Genomic DNA, 18,401 nt, shown 5'->3' on the forward strand with positions numbered 1-18,401 from the left:
TTTGTCTCTATGAGGACACGATAACTGATTTGGACTATGAAAAGGGGTCTTGCAAGTAGTACCTGAAGGTTTTGCAAGTCGTACCATTGAAGAAATATTTATTTAGTCTCTTTGAGGACACGATAACTGATTCTGTGTGAAAAGGGGTCTTGCAAGTAGTACCATTGAAGAAATATTTATTTTGTCTCTATGAGGACACGATAACTGATTTGGACTATGAAAAGGGGTCTTGCAAGTAGTACCTGAAGGTTTTGCAAGTAGTACCTGAAGGTTTTGCAAGTCGTACCATTGAAGAAATATTTATTTAGTCTCCTTGAGGACACGATAACTGATTTGGAGTATGAAAAGGGGTCTTGCAAGTAGTACCATTGAAGAAATATTTATTTCCTCCCTTTGAAGACACGATAACTGATTCCTTGTGTGAAAAGGGGTCTTGCAAGTAGTACCATTGAAGAAATATTTATTTTGTGTCTATGAGGACACGATAACTGATTTGGACTATGAAAAGGGGTCTTGCAAGTAGTACCTGAAGGTTTTGCAAGTCGTACCATTGAAGAAATATTTATTTAGTCTCTTTGAGGACACGATAACTGATTTGGAGTATGAAAAGGGGTCTTGCAAATAGTACCATTGAAGAAATATTTATTTTGTCTCTTTGAGGACATGATAACTGATTTTGAATGTGAAAAGGGGTCTTGCAAGTAGTACCATTGAAGAAATATTTATTTTGTCTCTTTGAGGACACGATAACTTATTTTGAGTGTGAAAAGGGGTCTTGCCAGTAGTACCTAAATGTTTTGCAAATAGTACCATTGAAGCAATATTCATGTTTTGTCTGTTTGAGGACACGATAACTAAGTTTGAGTGTGAAAAGGGGTCTTGCAAGTAGTACCTGGAGGTTTTGCATATAGTATTGCTAAAGAAATATTCATTTTGTCTCTTTGAAAACACACTAACTGATCTTGAGTGTAAGATCAAGTTCCGACAAGTAGTACTTGAAGGTTTTACGTCTCCTACCGTTGAAGATTACTCCAATTTATCTCTTTGAAGCTACACTAACTAATCTTGGGTGTTTGATTTAGCAAATTTGACACATCGGGGGTACATCTCAACCATCGCAAATTTTCTTCAGCTTTTCTTCTTAAGATATTTCAGATAGAGGCAATTTTTTGTTTGTACATTCGTCAGCCAGCATCTGCTCGAGATGCCAAATTATAAAGAATCATTCGAGAGGCATATTTAAAATATTTCGCAATGATTTTATTCTTTCTGTTCATCTATTCTTGTCTTCATCTTTCTCTCAATCTCTCAACACTCTTGCAACTAATTTTATTTTATTTTTCTCCAAGTTACAATTTTGTCACCAGTCAGAGCATTATGTTTGCGATGTTTTCTGCAATCTCTCCCGCAAGCTTTCCACGCTTCGACCAGCATTTAATGAAATATGCCTTTCAGTTTCAGTTTTGTAAAATAATTTTCATCAAATTGTTTTGTTTCGTTTTTAATACACAAAAGCGAGTCTACATGTCAAACAACATGAACAAAACGATAAATTTGATTTTATTTAAATAACTACACAAACGAATAATTGTATTCGGTCGGTTGACTGATCTGATGAAAAATTGCCTTTATTCCAGTTTGTCAGTATCTGGCAAAGTGTGGCTTGCACAAGAATCGATTTTTTTTTATCGCTGACCTTCCACAGGTGCTAGCTTTTGATCGAGACGCCGGTCCTAACTCCGAGATTCACTACAGCATCAAGTCTGGCAAGGGGAGGTCAAAATTTCGAATTGACAATAGTACCGGAATGGTGTACGCGCAGAAGGGTTTCGAGCCTGGACAAGAGTACGAATTGAACGTAAGAGTTGAGAGAGTGGAGAGAGAGGAGTTGTTGAGCGGTTGTTCGTAGATTCGAGTGACCGACGGAGGGAACGTGTCGAAGAGCAGCATCTCCAAGGTGTCAGTCCACGTGGTAGCAGTGCCTTCAAAATCCAAACACGCTCCTGTTGTTATGAAGCCCCCGCAGCCGGTCAAGCTGACCGAAGGGGACGAAATCGGTTTTCTAGTTGCCTCAATCGAAGCCTACGACAAAGATAATGACACTCTCTGGTACGACATTGTCGGTAAGTAGTACAGTTTTGGTTGTGGACCTGTGGTGAAGAAGATATCGCAGGTGGAGATCCAAGGAACGACTTCTACGTAGGTCGAGAACTCGGTAATGTCCTGTTGGCTCAAAAGCTCGACTACGAGGTCCAGAACGAGTACTGCCTCAACATCAGCGTCACCGATTCTGTACACACTGTCTACACGCAGTTGAATGTATCAGTAATAGACATCAACGACCACCGGCCGGAGTTCTCCGAGTCCGTCTACAAAGTGGAGATCTCCGAAGCCGTCCCCATCGACACCGAGATCCTCCGGTTGCGCGCGGCGGATCGCGACGACGACACCAAACTCATCTACAGTCTCTACTCCGCACGCAACTTGATCTCTTTGCAAACCTTCAAAGTCGATTCCATCACCGGCGTGATCTACTTGATCGACAATCTAGACCGGGAGACTCTCGACGAGCACATCCTCACGGTCATGGTCCGCGATGGTGGTACCCCAGCCAAGCGAAACTACGCGCGCGTGCGCATCATCGTGCACGACCACAACGACCACATCCCCCACTTCTCCGAACAGATCCTTGTAGGGAAAGTGTACGAATCGGCGGTGGTGGGGAGCGCGGTACTTCGAGCTTTTGCGGTAGACCACGACAAAGGGGACAACGCCAGGGTGACCTACTCGATCATTTCGGGGAATTTCGGCAACGTTTTTGCCATCGATGCGGACCTGGGGATCGTTTCCGTGGCTCGAGAGCTGGACATGGCCTCGGTGTCGGAGTACATGTTGAGGATCAAGGCCACAGACCATGGACAACCGGCTCTGTCGTCGACGGTACCCGCGCACATCATGCTCACCATGGCGGACAACGCGCCGCCTAGATTCGCCCGGAAGGAGACAGCAGCGGAGATCTTCGAAGACCAGCCTTTGGGGAGCTACGTTGCGCACTTGACCGTCCGCAGTACTTCCTCCCTGCAGTTCGAAATAATCGACGGTAATGTCAACGGTGCTTTCTTGATCAGTCCCAGTACTGGTGTGATCACGACGCAGAAGTACCTAGACTACGAGGCGAACAAATTCTACAACCTCACTGTGATAACCACGAATATGGTAAGTACCGAGTCACGGTGTCTCGCAGGTGTTAACACGCACGATCCAGGCTTCCGCTTCTGCCACCTGCAACGTGATCATCCACATCTTGGACAAGAACGACAACGTCCCGCGATTCCTCCAAGCGAACTACTCGGGAGTGGTCAGCGAGTCCGCACCGATCAGTTCTTTGATTTTGACCAACAGCAGCGAGCCTCTGGTGATCAAGGCCTTCGACGCCGACTCCGAGATGAACGCGCTTTTGCACTACGACATCATCGACATCCTCCCCAGGAGGTACTTCCAGATCGACTCCACCACAGGCGCCATCAGGACGATCCGACTCTTGGACCACGAGACTTACGACAGGTTCACCTTCCACGTGCAAGTGTCGGATCTGGGCAACCCCAAGCTCACCTCGGAGACGACGGCGCGCGTCGACATCGTCGTCAAGGATGTCAACGACTGTCCCCCCAAGTTCTCGCAGTCCACCTACAACGTCACTTTGTTGCTTCCGACTTACAAGAACGTCGCCGTGGTGCAGGTTAATGCAACGGATCCAGACAGTTCCGAGAGTACTAGACTGAGGTTTGACATAATAGAAGGGAACAAGTTGGGAATTTTTGGGATCGAGTCGCGAACTGGTCTTATAACTGTTTTGCAACCGGAGAATATGAAGCATCTGTACAAGTTGCACGTGAGGGTCTCCGATGGGAAGTTTTCCAGTGTGGCGAAGGTTTTCATCCGGGTGGAGGAGTCCGACAATTCGGGCCTCATCTTCCAGAAGTCTTTGTACGAAGGGTCGATCGTCGAGAACTCGACCAAGATCACAACAGTCTGTGTGGTGAACGTGTTGGGGAGTGCCTTAAACGAATACTTAGAGTTCAAAATACTAAACCCCACCAAGATGTTCACGATCGGTCTGACGTCCGGAGTGATCCGGACCACCGGAATCAAGTTCGACAGGGAGCTCCAGGACAAGTACGAGTTGATAGTGGAGGCGCGCAGCCACTACACCGACAAGGACAGACCCAGAGTGGCCCACGTGATCGTCAAAGTGACCATCCTGGACATCAACGACAACTGTCCGATGTTCGTCAACCTCCCCTACTACGCCGTCGTCTCGGTGGACGACGAGAAGGGGAGCGTCATCGCCAAAGTGCACGCCATCGACTTGGACAACGCCGAGAACGGAGAGGTGCGCTACGAGCTGATCAAAGGCCACGGAGAGCTCTTCAAGGTGCAAAGGGAGACCGGCGACATCGAGATCAAGCAGAACCTCGAAGGGCACAACCGCGAGTACGAACTGTTGATAGCGGCGTACGACAAAGGCGAGTGTGGGATCACGTGCGAGAAGAAGTGTTGAATGTGGTTTTCTTTTTAGGAATCACTCGCTGCAGGACGGACGTCACGGTTCACGTGAAGGTGATCGACAGGTCGATGCCGGTGTTCAAGAAGCAGTTTTACTCGGAGGTGGTGCCGGAGAATGTGGAGCTGCATTCGCCGCTCTCGATTTCGATCGAGGCGGAGTCGCCACTGTCGAGGAAGCTGATTTACAGTATAGTCAAAGGGAATGAATTGGAGGAGTTCGCGCTGGATTTCAACACAGGTAGGTTTTGTTTATTGTGGAAGAGGTGCGAATGGGAAGGGAATTAAATTGAACAAGACGATCGGTTAAGCGAGTTTCGCTCCGATTCTGATCGATCTAGACGTAGATAGATTTGCCATTCGCTCTTAAAGACGAGTAGAAGAATTTGAAGCCGGATTTGTTAACAGAAAAATTGTGATATTTTTAATTGGACGAAAACGAAGCTTCGCACTAATTAAAGATTATAACGAAAAAAATGTCAACGCCGAGATTGGTAGAAAGAACCAAATTAAATATAAATGTAGCGTTTAATGAAATTTTCTTGAACCATTTAATAAATAAGTTTTTATACAGGGTGTTTTTGAAAGATGTGCAGAAATTTTAACCATGAGCTACTGGCTTCATGTAGAACTCGGAAAAAATATTTAAAAAATTCTATGTCAAAAAATAAAATGGCATTTATTTTTTGAGCTACAATTTTTTTTTAATTGCTTTTTGTCTTCTACGTTGTTCCACAACCTCGTAGGTAAAATTTCGGCACATTTTAAAAATACACCCTGTATATCATATTTTATAAAACATACACCAATGCGGTTTCCTTGTTTTAAAGCATATTTCCTATAGGTTACTTCGCATTAGCGTACATTTTATAAAACATGATGGTGTATTTTTAAAATTTTACCTACGAGGTTGTAGAACAACGTAGAAAGCTAAAAGCAATTTAAAAAAATTGTAGCTCAAAAAATAAATATCATTTAATTTTTTGACATAGAATTTTTTAAATATCTTTTCCGAGTTCTGCATGAAGCCAGTAGCTCGTGGTTAAAATTTCTGCACAACTTTCAAAAACACCCTGTATAGAGGACCAATCGAAAGAAAGTTTGAATTGCATAAATGGTGGATGCGCCGGGAAAATTTGGTGGTAGATGTAACAATATCTTCGTTGTTTGTCACGTTAGGTTAAATCTAAAAACTGTCTTTTATGGAGTTTTTTTTTTTGGGAATTTAACGAAAACAATCGCAGTTCTCTATCTCGAATGGTAATCGGAAAAATGAGGAAATTTGTGAATAGCAAAAATGGTGGGTGCGTCGCAAATAAATAGAACAATAGGTCCGTTGCTTGCTGAGCTACATCAGATTTAGAAACAGCATTTTGTAGATTTATTTTTGAAGAATCAAGTCTGTCTTGAACAGCAAACAAGAAAATTAAAATTATTTGAAATGCATAAATGGTGGATACACCGGAAGATTTTTATTAATGGTAACAATATCTCGTTCATCGAACTACGCCAGATCTAAAAACAGGTTTTTTTTTAAATTAAATAAACGGAGATAGTAAAATAAGAATCCTGGTATCGATAAAGGAAGAAAAGCTTCAAAATTGTTTCCTTCTTTGATTTGAAAATTAATTGGGAATGATAGTGACAAAATAATATTTAAAGATTAAATTTTGAAATATCTTTCTTATGCACCCTTAATGAAAACGGTAATTTAACGTACTCATAAGCGGACGAAAAGTAACTCTTTTTCGGACGCTGGCCGTGGCGCCGATCTGTTGGTCTGTTGAGTAAGTCAGCAACGAAACCGACAAAACCAATCATTGTCCAGTCACCATTAATTATGTAAATAAGTAATTGTATTGCAAATACTAAATTTCTAGATTTGTTGGCAAACTGATAACAAATACTATTAAAAAAAATTGTTAATCTGTATTAATAAATTTATTTTTCTTCAAACGTCCGTAAATTATGACATTATCCTGCTGCATTGATAATGCTAAAGTGTCACTTCATTGTCATGGCATCTAACGAGCTGACGAGCGGCAGATAAAGGTATTATCTCCGCTGAAAGCGGCAGATAAAGTTATTATCTCCGCTGAGGGCGTCCGTGAAGTTATTATCTCCGCTGATGAGCGGCAGTAAAGTAAACTACCTAAATCATTTGAAATTCCTACCTGGTTTCTTAACATGTCTTAAATACATAATTTGTTATGAAGGTTTGAAAAAAAAATAGTATATGTTATTCGGAGCAAAAATAGTTTTATGTGCTTTGGCTGGTTTGTCAGCCTCACTGCGTTCGGCAGCCAATCTACCAGCCGCAGCACATAAAATTTCATTTTTGCTCATAACAATATACTATTATTTGTTCATTTGAAAAAGGTAGATACAAAATAAATGTGTAATTTTTTCAATGATATCTTTTGCTTCGTGCGGCTGCCTAAAAAATTGAATGTGCACTTCTGCCAAAAAGTGCCTTTTGTCCTCGCCTGTTGTCAAGCCTCGGCTGGGCCTCGGCCAGAAAAATTCAGACTCAAACAAAAATGATGCATTTTTTTGCCTTGATCTCGCTTAGTAATCAGGAAAGAAAAATTGAAAAGAAACAAGCAAAACAATTAATATAATATTTCCTTTATTTGTCGAGTCAGATTAGTTTTAAATTTTGCGTTTTATGGATCCTTTCTTGAGCTTTACTTCTTATAATAATAGTAAAATAAAAAATATTTATTTAATTAATCAACTTAAGCACGTAACATTTTTGGTTTACAATAGAATCTGGAAAAGTGCGCCCAATGCTTGCAGCGTTTCCACGTTGAATGGCAAGGGAAATCCTTTCGAAAAGGAATTTCTTTGATTTTGAATCACCTGATTCCGCAATAAGTCACTCTCCGATGACATTAATGAAATCGATGGCTTCTTTGCACCAAGGGCCTAAGAAAAAATGTTTTCATTGCAAAAATGGGGGAGGTTTTTTAAATAAATATGACAATATCTCCGCTGGTTGTTAAACTACGTCAGAAAGAAAAACATTCTTTTGTAGATTTATTTTTGACGAATCTGATCAACAGATCCTCAAATCTCATATGTCGGAAAAAAAAAATAGGAATTTCAAAAGTGGTGGATGCACCGAGAAAAAATTTGTCAAGTTACGTCAGGTTGGAAAACCGCCTTTTTTTCTTGGCGAATCTTGTAAAGAAAACCGCAGTTTTCTATCTGTCCAAATTATGGGGAAAATGAAGACATATTCGAGCTACAAAAGTGGTGGACGCGCCGAGAATTTTCTTATAGAAATATAACAATATCTCCGTCGTTTGGTGAACTCCATTAGATGTAAAACATTTTTGTAGATTTTGTCTTGACAAATGTAATCCAGAAAAGCACAGGTCTCTCTCGAATGGCAATCGAGAAATAAAAAATATTTTTATTGCAAAAATGGGGAACCTTTCGTAAGCAAACATGGCAGCATCTCCGCTGCTCGTTGATCCACATCAAATCGGAAAACATCGTTTTCTAGAATTTTTCTTGATTGGAAAAAAAAATTACATGTCGCTATCTTAGGAAAAAACTTAAATCGAACCGGTGGAACGATCTTTTGCTCTGATTATGATAAATCCTCGCACGCAAACCAGATTTGCCATTCACCCTTAAAATGGTATCGAGCGAAAAAAATTCAAAGCCAAATTAATTAATAAAAAACAAATAGCAATGATATTTTTTATCGGACGAAAACGAAGCATTTAACTCGTTCGAACCAATATTGATTTTTTCCTCCTCTTTCAACTTGTTTTCGAGTGTTCCAGTCAAAGGAGCAAAATACACAAATTTAACTTTCTTTGGTGTTGGTTTTTCCTAACATTTGCAACCTCGACTGAGAGCCGAGAGTACATAAGTAATTTTTTAACATTAGCAGTAGACCCACGAATGGCATAATTTACCATAGATAAAACCCCCCGAAGTAAATACAATGACAATTAAATAAAATTTCCTTTTCGCAGCCCCCGACAGTAACAATGGTCCCTGTGAGTATTTGCATTAAATTATTAATGTTTCAATTTATGCTTTTGGGCCTGCACACCTGTTGCTTTTTAACATGTCCCTCCGATGCCTCGTCCTAACAGAGCACCACAACTCGCATGAGTCACACTTTTATTTCCGTTCGTTTGCTTGTGTCACCACTCCGACTCGAGATTTTAACAGTTTTGGTCTTCGCGTGCTTGCGCACTCCACCCGTCCACTTCTTTGTGTAGACGTCGATTGTCCGCAGGTGTGATCTCGGTCGTGGACGAGCTAGATTTCGAACAGCAACCCCAATACGAGCTCCTCATCCGCGCCACCGACTCCGTTTCCGGCGTCTACGCAGAAGTTCCGGTTTCCATCGTGCTGCAAGACGTGAACGACTGCCCCCCGGAGTTCACCCAAGAGAACTACAACGTCTCCATCTCGGAGGCGGCGCAATTCGGAACTCCGGTCCTCACGGTCTTGGCCAACGACAACGACACCGGAATCAACAAGAAGGTCAGCTACTCCATTCTGAACGACAACAGCAACTCCAGCGAGTATTTCTACATCGACGAGAACGAAGGAGTTGTGTATTTGAAACAAGCACTCGATCACGAAGAAGCTAGTTCGCACCATTTCGTCGTGGTGGCGAAAGATCTAGGAGTGCCGAGTCTGTCCAGTACTGCGCACGTTTGGCTCACAGGTATTGATTTTTTTTTTTTTGATTTGTCTTGGGTGTAATTGTTTTTTGGGTAGTGTTGGACATGAACGACAACCCCCCCAAGTTCGAACAAACCTCGTACATGTGTGGGTTGTTGGTCAACGCCAACCGCGACCAGTTCGTCACCATCGTCAAAGCCAGCGATCCAGACCTGGTGGACCAGAAGAATTTGCGCTACACTATCGTCGCCGGCAACGAACAACAAACCTTCTCCATGGACCCGGAGACCGGAATCATCACTCTGACCAACTTAGCGAACTTCGGAAGCGACAAAACAATCATTTTGAACGTTTCGGTCTCGGATGGGGTCTACACAAATTTTGCAAGACTGAAAGTGGAGTTGTTGCCGGCGAATCTGCACCCCCCGAAGTTCGACAAGGTGATTGTGGATGTGCAAGTCCCGGAAAATCAGTCCCCGGGATTTCCGGTCGCCGTGGTGAAAGCTACAGACGAAGACTTTGGAGAGTTCGGTGCAGTGTCGTATTCCATTCATTCGGATCTATTGAGCGAAACGTTCAGGATTGATAAGGCGACGGGAAAGCTCACCACCAAAGCGCGTCTAGACAGAGAAAAACAGAAGCTTTATGAAGTCCCGGTGATGGCGACGGATGGTGGGGGGCGGTCAGGATTCCTCACAGTGCGAATCAAAGTGGTCGACGAGAATGATAACGCGCCGTATTTTCTCCTGAAAGAGTACCAGGCGAGCATCCACTACAATCACAGTCTCAACGTTTCTTTCATGAGGGTGAGGGCGGTGGACGCCGACGAGGGGGCGTCCGCACAGGTCAAGTACCAAATCTACGAGAAGAAGTCGTCGGAGGTCGCGGACATCTTCGAGGTCAATCCGGACACCGGCGACATCTCCCTCAAGAAGTCCGCCAGTTCTTGGGGTAAGTCTAAAGAGACAAGTTCACAATCGATTAATTCTTGTAGTCGGTGAGGTGTTCCAGTTTTTCGTGAGGGCGACGGACAAGGGTCCGCAAGAGAAACACTCCGACGTCCCCGTTAACATTTTAATCATGGGACCGAAGGATTTCCCTCCGGTGTTCGAGCGCAAGGACGACAAATATTTTCTGTGGGAGAACTCCCCTGCCGGTAAAGACAGTCGCGTGTTTGTCGACCGCCGCCTAATCCGGTTTGCAGGTACCGTCATCACCAAATTGAAGATGGCGTCGAACGTGAGCGTCGTCTACCAGATCATCTCGGAGTTGGACGAGAGGCCGCAGTTCGAGGTGGACTCGCAAGGACAGATCAGTCTGGCGAAGCCGCTGGACTTCGAGACGCAAGATTCGCACCTGATCGGGGTGCTGGCGATGAGCGATTCGAGTCCGCCGATGACGGCGCTGGCGGAGGTCACGTTGAAGGTCTTGGATGAGAACGATCACGCACCGCAGTTCGAGAGCAGTCCGTATATCGTCTACTTGGCGGAAAATACGGAAGAGGGCACTTCGATCGTTAAAGGTTTGTTTGGGTGGGGTTTTGCAACAGAAACCGTCGAGAGAAAAATATACATTTGTTTGTTCTCGTTAATTAACAATTAAAAAGTGTGAAATATTTTTTGTGTGCAACCGTACGCGAAATGAGCACTTCGCGTGCGTACAACAGGCCGCGAAATTGAATTTCGCAGCCCTTGCCTTGACGACGGCCGTAAAAGTAAAAGTCATTTTTATATTTATTTATTATTACAATTACAACATATCTATCTGCATATTTCCGGTGTAATCTTACAAAATCTGGATTGGTTACAGTTAAAGTTTGATTTTGTGTCAGGAACGGCCACTATTAGTACAGAATTTTCATCCGGTTTGAAATTTCCGCCAGTGTCAAATGAGACAGCCGCATGAGGTTGAGGAGTCGATAAGAAAGATCCCCATTATCGATCTATCATCTATACGTAACATACACATGTGAATTAGGTTAATTTTGGTTAATTTTTCACCGATCAAAAAGAGAAATATCTCGTAACATTTCCTGAATGTCAGCAACAGACATTTTGGTTTATTTGTGTCTTTGCACGGCTCCTAATATTTCCACGAATAAAATAACCTAAAAAGGAGCAGATGATACAACCTAGCATAACAGAACTTAACATTTACCTTCCACAATCCACAATAAATAAATTCCAATAAATAGGTAAGCCAGTACAACATTATCCGACACGGTTTTCACATTCTTCTTGTTACATCAGTCTCAAAGTCACTGTAACATTTTTCATATTGCCGTTTCGATTCTTCAGGTTTCAAATGTGACACTGCACAATTTATAATATTTTTTTAACTCTGGATGAGTACACGGAACTGAAACATCGTAATTTTCTTCGGACATTTTTGCAATTTTTCTCAAAGTGAATTGTTTTATCTATGTCGTTTCCATAGCGACATGGCGACATGTAGGCCGACTTTATTTTTATTGACAGTGAAGGAAATTTTACTTGTTCATTTTATAATTACAAATTTTCGGGTTGCACACAAAATGTTATGTACACCTTGGCTACGAGGCTACGAGGCTACGAGGTCCTTTGACGACCTCGAAATTGTCTTGTCTCGGCCGAAAAGCGGCCTTGACGACAATTTTTCTCTCGGTTCGTCAAAGTACGATTTCGCATCCTGGATATGCAAATAACTATTATCGGCCGAAAACGAAAAAGAACCAATTATTTTTTTGTTAGAACGTTACAGTATCACCGTTAGTAATGAGACTAAATTAAATACAAGAGCTGTGTTGTAGATTTTTTGACAAAATTGGATCGAAAAAAAATGTCTAAAATAGCAATCCAAAAAATAAAAAAGATTTGTATTGCGAAATAGGACAAAAATTATTAAACATAACGATATGACCGTCGTCTATCGAGTTGCGCCAGATCTGAAAACCGTCTTTTATAGATTATTGCTTGACGAATTTAACAAAGAAAATCACAGTTGTCTGTCTTCAAGAGTAATTGGAAAAATAAAGAAATATTTAAATAGCAAAAATGTTGGATGTGCTATAAATAAATGTAACAATATCTCCGTCGTTTGGTGAGCTACATCATAAGTGTATGTAAACAGAATTTTACAGATTTATTTTTGTCGAATCACGTCGAGGTAACCGAAGTTTCTATTTAAAACAGCACTTAGGAAAATTAATAGTTATTTATGCAACGAGTTTCTGTGTAAATTGGGCTTTTCTAATTGTCCGAGGGACAAGATTAAAACACGAGCGTAGCGAGGGTTTTAAGGCCTCGAGGGCAATTAGAAAAGCCCAATTTACACAGAGACTCGTTGCATACAAAATGTTATTGTTTGAAACGACGTCCCTGAAGCTTCAAAATCTTTTTAAAATGGTTTCGCATATGCTTTGACAGTTTTGACAAATTTTTCAAGACCTGTCAGGAATGTAACGTTGAATGTGTTGTCTAGGGCAACGGTTCGTTATCTGCTCATTTTGCTTTAGGGCAGTTAAGAGGCAGTTTACAAAGGAGAAAAATGAGAATTTATGGCAACAATAAAAATATTTTAATTGCACAAATGGTGGATGCGCTGGGAAAGTTTCGAATTAAATGTCATACTTTCGGTATTTTTCGAGCCAGATCAGATCTAATAACTGAATTTTGGATTCGCTAGTGTTGACGTCGAATGGCAATCGAGAACTAAAAAATATTTTCATTGTAAAAGTGCGAGACATTTTAAAAATAAATGTGACAATGACGTGTCGAGCTACATGGGATCAAGAAAAAACGTTTTGTGGAATTTTTCTTGATGAATTTAACAAGGAAAAGCGCAGTTCTTTATAATCAACAGTAACTGGAAAAATAAAGAAATATTTCGATAGGAAAAATGTTGGATGCGCTGTAAGGAAATGTAACAATGTCTTTTGGTGCGGTGCATAATATTTAAGCACACCGTCTTATAGATTTTTTTTTGACGAAGCTCAAGTCAAGATAACCACAAGTCTCGTATCTCGAAAAGCAATCAAGGAAGATTAGAAATATTTAAATTGCAAAAATGGTGGATGCGCCGGGAAAGTTTCGCAATAGATATCATAATTACAATATTTTACGCGCTAGGTGGAATTTAAAAACTGCGTTTTGTGAGTAAATCGCAACTCTATAAGACCTGGAACGGCTACTGAAAAAAAATATATTTCAAAAATTAAAGCAATTTTATAAATAAGTATGGCAATACCCTTGTTGTTTGTCTAGCTACGTCAGATTTAAAAAGGACATTTTACAGAATTTTTCTTAACAAATAAAACCACAGTTCTCTATTATCAATAATAATTGTAATAATAAAAAAGCCTTTAAGTAGCAAAAACGTTGGAAGTTCTATAAATGGCAGTATCTAATAATATCTCTGTCGTTTAGTGAATTATATTAGATGTGAAATCAGCATTTTACAAATTTATTCTTGTCGAAGGTAACCACAAGTCTTTATCTCGAACAGCAATAGTAGAAAATTACGAATATTTTAATTGCAACAAATGGTGGATGCACCGGGGAATTTTCAAAATAAATCTTACATATTTTTCCTGTATTTTTTGAGCCAAATCAGATCTAAAAACTACATTTTATAAATCTTTTCTTCACTGATCTAATCGAAAAAACCGCATGTCTTGATCTTGAATGGTAATCGAAAAATAAAAAATATTTTAATTGCAATGAAAGATTTTTTAAAATAAATGTTGTTTTGTCGGGCTACGTTAGATTTAAAGACAATCTTTTATAGGGTTTTTCTTGATGAATTTAACAAAGAAAACCGCAGTTCTTTACCTCTGATAATAATAATTGGAAGAAGAAAGAAATATTTAGATAGCAAAAATGTGGGATGCGTTGTAAATAAATGTAATTATATCTCTGTTGTTTGTCGACCTACATCAGATCAAGAAACGCCGTTTTATAGAATTTTTCCTGATGAATTTAACGAAGAAAATCCCAGTTCTCTATTTTCAATATTTAAATAGCAAAAATGGTGGCTGCACTGTAAATATCGCGCGTTCAAATGAAATCCTGAGCTGAGTAGGCATTGGAAAAATTAAATCGTTTAGAACAGTGTAAAGTTTTAATTTCCCGCGGTTTGACACGAATGACATTTGTTTATGTCTAATCAGGACATAATAGAACATGTTTATTTTCAGCAAGGGGCACCCTTAGATATTTGCTTCGAGAATAGGAATCGTTAAGTCATACTATTTTTAATGTAAAACATTGAAAAGAAAGAAAAAAGAAAGATTTTTTTTGGCTCTAAATTTTAGGTTAGCTGTCAACATGCTCCAATTAATCTACGCTTTAAAAAAGCACAACAATTGACGGTTTACAACGGCTTCCCAGCCCAGGATTTCATTTGAACGCGCGATATTTTCTGAATAGGTACATTGTTGCCGGATCTTTTAAATCTAGTCTGTCCTTTTTAAATTGGAAGTAGCGAAATTATTTTGGCAATTTTGATTTTTCCTTTGACGGAAATTAAAATAATAAATCTGGCAATACGATGGTGGCAAAAAAATGTCTTACAGACAGACAAAAAAATAGTTGCATCCATTGTATCACTGAATCAGTTAGACCCAAGTCATATCTATAAACTGCACTTTGTAGATCCTTTTTTGAAGAATCTAACCAAGAAAACCGAAAAATAAACAATACAAGGTGTTTCACGTAACTTTCCGAGATCTACGCCGAATTTATGCAGCTCAATATTCAGTAGTCACAAAATGCTAGATACCAAAATATACAATTTAATTATCACATATGTATTATATCCCAAGTGCAAAATTTTTTATCGGAAATTTTTTTGCTAATGAACGAAAACATCCATAAATGAGGTCAGAAGACCAATTATTATTAGCAAATAAGAGCACGAGACGAAGTCGAGGGCTTTTATTTGATAATATGTAATTGGTCTTCTGACCGAATAATTTATGGATGTTTGAGTTCATTAGCAAAAAAATTGCCGATATTAAAATTTTGCACGAGGGGTATACGGCTGATTATTTCCTGAATAGAATGAAACCAAACGCATTATTTCCAATCCTTTTTATTCAAAATAATTTATTTAAAAAAACAGGTACCGACATTTTTTATCAGATTATTGCACGTGCATTTTAGAGAAATTTTATCGGGTTATTTTTTGTTTTCTCGTTTTGATTGGTCAATATTTCTCACGCAATTGGTTACTAAACACATGAAGGAAATAATCATTAATTATTAATTAATTATCGTTAATGGAAGTTATAAGTTATAAATGAAAGTAGTATTACGGGCTGTATTTAAATTTCGTTAGGGTTGGAAAGTTATGTGAATCACCCTGTGTAACAACGTCTCTGTTGTTTGTTGAGCTACTCAGATCTAAAAACACCGTTTTAGAGATTTTTGTCTTGATAAATCAATCTAATTTTTTTAAAACGCATGTCTGCCTTGAATAAGAAGGCACTCTTTGACTTGGCACCAAAAATCATTTTTGATAAAAACCGAGTTCTTTATTTTCTCCGTAGTTGTGGCCCACGACGAAGACCAAGGTGCCAACAGCGAGGTCCGATACAGCTTCAGCCACGACCTGGGCGACATGATGAACATCTTCGCGATCGACTCCCACACCGGATGGATCAGCACTCTGGTCAAGCTCGACAAAGAGACGAAAATGGAGTACAAATTCTACGTCACAGCTACCGACAACGGTACTCCCAAACACTCGGCCCGCACCACCGTCATCGTCCGATTGAAGGACTACAACGACAGCCCCACCACCTTCAAGAAGCGCTTCTACGAGAGCGCCGTCAACGAAGACGCCCTCCCCGGCACCGTCGTCTTAGCCCTCGACACCATCGACGCCGACAGCGACTTGACCACTCCCGTGGATTTCTACATCGTTTCAGGGGACCCAAGCTCGCAGTTCCAGATCCGGCAAACTGGTGAAATCTACGTTGCCAAACCGCTCGATCGGGAAAACGTGCCGCATTACGACCTTCAGGTGCTGGTTACTGATGGCATGTTCACGGACGTCACGAATGTTTCTATAACAATATTGGATGCGAACGGTGAGTTTGGCTGGTTCGGGATTGGGATTGGTGTTTTTTTAAAAGTGCGTGAGGTTTGCTAATTTGTTTGTCTTTGGGTTCGCGACAGGCTGAGCCCGTATTTGCGGCGAACTGACACGGATATTGTACATCAGCGGTCCAATACGGGAGTATGATGGGATTTATTGGCAAAGTTGGGGAAATATTTCGTATAAATAACGCGACGTCTGGCTTGCTTGGATAGATGGATCGACCTGAAAAGTTCTCTTTTACAGATTTTTTTAAGACGAAAGTACTGGAGAAAGTCGCGAGAATTTGTCATGAATAGAAATATTTTATGCAAAAATGGTGGATGCGCCGGGGAAATTTAAATTTGAATACAGTGTCTGTTGAGATGAAACAGATCTTAAAACTACGGCCACTAGACTTTTCTTGAGTTATATAATTTTTAAAAAATAATAAATAGAAAATGGTGGATGCGCCGCGACAATTTTAATAAATGCAGCAATATCTCAGTTGGTTATAGAGCTACGTCAGGTCTAATAACTGTTTCTTGTAGATTTGTTTTTGATGGATTTAATAAATAAAACTCCAGGTCTGTTAGTGATCGGAAAATTTTCGAAAATATTTGAAAAGACGAAAGTAAGAAAGCAAATACATGTCCGTTATTTTTCAAGATAAATCAGAATAGCTTTAAGGACCTCTTCTTCACCAATCTAATCTAAAAACCCGTAGGTCTCTGTCTCGAACAGCAATCGGGAATTGTTGCAAAAATTTAATTGGAAAAATGGTGGATGCGCCAAGAAATTTTCGATTAATGTAACAATATTTTTGTTGTTTATCGAGCTACGTTAAATCCAAAAACTGTTTCTTGTAGATTTGTTTTTGGCGAATTTAATAAAGAAAACCCCGCGTTTCTATCTTTGTTGGTAGTCGGAAAAATGAAAAAAAAAATTGAAAACAAAAAAGCAAAAAAATAAATATAATACCTCCGGTATTTCTCGAGGTAAGTTAGTAGGCCTTTTCTTAACTGATCGTATCGAAGGGATCTCAGGTCTGCTTCGAAAAGAAATGAGAATTAAAAATATTTAAATTGTAAAAATGGTGGATGCGCCGGGAAATTTTTCATAAATGTAACAATATCTCCGTTGTTTATCGAGCTACGTCAAATCTAAAAACTGTTTCTTGTAGATTTGTTAATAACGAATCTAATATAGAAAAGCCCACGTCTCTATCTCCGTCAGTTATCGGAAAAAAAATTGAAAAGACAAAAGTAAAAAAATTAATATATCCGGTATTTTTCAAGATAAATCAGAATAGCTTTAAGGGCCTCTTCTTCACCAATCTAATAAAAAAAACCCGTAGGTCTCTGTCTCGAACAGCAATCGGGAATTGTTGCAAAAATTTAATTGGAAAAATGGTGGATGCGCCGAGAAATTTTCGATTAATGTAACAATATTTTCGTTGTTTATCGAGCTACGTTAAATCCAAAAAACTGTTTCTTGTAGATTTGTTTTTGGCGAATTTAATAAAGAAAACCCCGCGTTTCTATCTTTGTTGGTAGTCGGAAAAATGAAAAAAAAAATTGAAAACAAAAAAGCAAAAAAATAAATATAATAACTCCGGTATTATTCGAGGTAAGTTAGGAGGTCTTTTCGTAACTGATCGTATCGAAGAAATCCCAAGTCTGCTTCGAAAAGCAATCGAGAATTAAAATGTGAAAATGGTGGATGCGCCGGGAAATTTTTCATAAATGTAACAATGTCTGCGTTGTTTATCGAGCTACGTCAGATCTAAAAACTGTTTCTTGTAGATTTGTAATAACTAATAACGAATCTAATAAAGAAAAGCCCACGTCTCTATCTCCGTCAGTAATCGGAAAAAAAAATTGAAAAGACAAAAGTAAAAAAATTAACATATCCGTTATTTTTCAAGATAAATCAGAATAGCTTTAAGGGCCTCTTCTTCACCAATCTAATCAAAAAACCCGTAGGTCTCTGTCTCGAACAGCAATCGGGAATTGTTGCAAAAATTTAATTGGAAAAATGGTGGATGCGCCGAGAAATTTTCGATTAATGTAACAATATTTTCGTTGTTTATCTAGCTACGTTAAATCCAAAAACTGTTTCTTGTA

At 39.8% G+C, this 18,401-nt stretch overlaps 1 protein-coding gene across 6 annotated transcripts in view; it reads left to right on the forward strand.

Moving 5' to 3' along the window:
- Nucleotides 1-18,401, forward strand: part of kug (kugelei) — a 166,239-nt gene that overhangs the window by 137,903 nt on the left and 9,935 nt on the right. For 4 of the 6 annotated variants that reach the window (XM_069053724.1, XM_069053723.1, XM_069053719.1 and 1 more), the window contains 11 exons: nucleotides 1,706-1,858; nucleotides 1,910-2,123; nucleotides 2,174-3,216; nucleotides 3,266-4,526; nucleotides 4,580-4,804; nucleotides 8,556-8,579; nucleotides 8,825-9,262; nucleotides 9,316-10,170; nucleotides 10,214-10,375; nucleotides 10,424-10,741; nucleotides 15,746-16,288. In XM_069053724.1, coding sequence (XP_068909825.1) covers nucleotides 1,706-1,858; nucleotides 1,910-2,123; nucleotides 2,174-3,216; nucleotides 3,266-4,526; nucleotides 4,580-4,804; nucleotides 8,556-8,579; nucleotides 8,825-9,262; nucleotides 9,316-10,170; nucleotides 10,214-10,375; nucleotides 10,424-10,741; nucleotides 15,746-16,288 — 5,236 coding nt within the window. The remainder of the gene's footprint in view (nucleotides 1-1,705; nucleotides 1,859-1,909; nucleotides 2,124-2,173; nucleotides 3,217-3,265; nucleotides 4,527-4,579; nucleotides 4,805-8,555; nucleotides 8,580-8,824; nucleotides 9,263-9,315; nucleotides 10,171-10,213; nucleotides 10,376-10,423; nucleotides 10,742-15,745; nucleotides 16,289-18,401) is intronic. The other 2 variants (XM_069053720.1, XM_069053722.1) reach the window with 1 other exon arrangement.

Source organism: Tenebrio molitor, chromosome 7, assembly GCF_963966145.1.
Source record: "Tenebrio molitor chromosome 7, icTenMoli1.1, whole genome shotgun sequence".
NCBI lineage: Eukaryota > Metazoa > Arthropoda > Insecta > Coleoptera > Tenebrionidae > Tenebrio > Tenebrio molitor.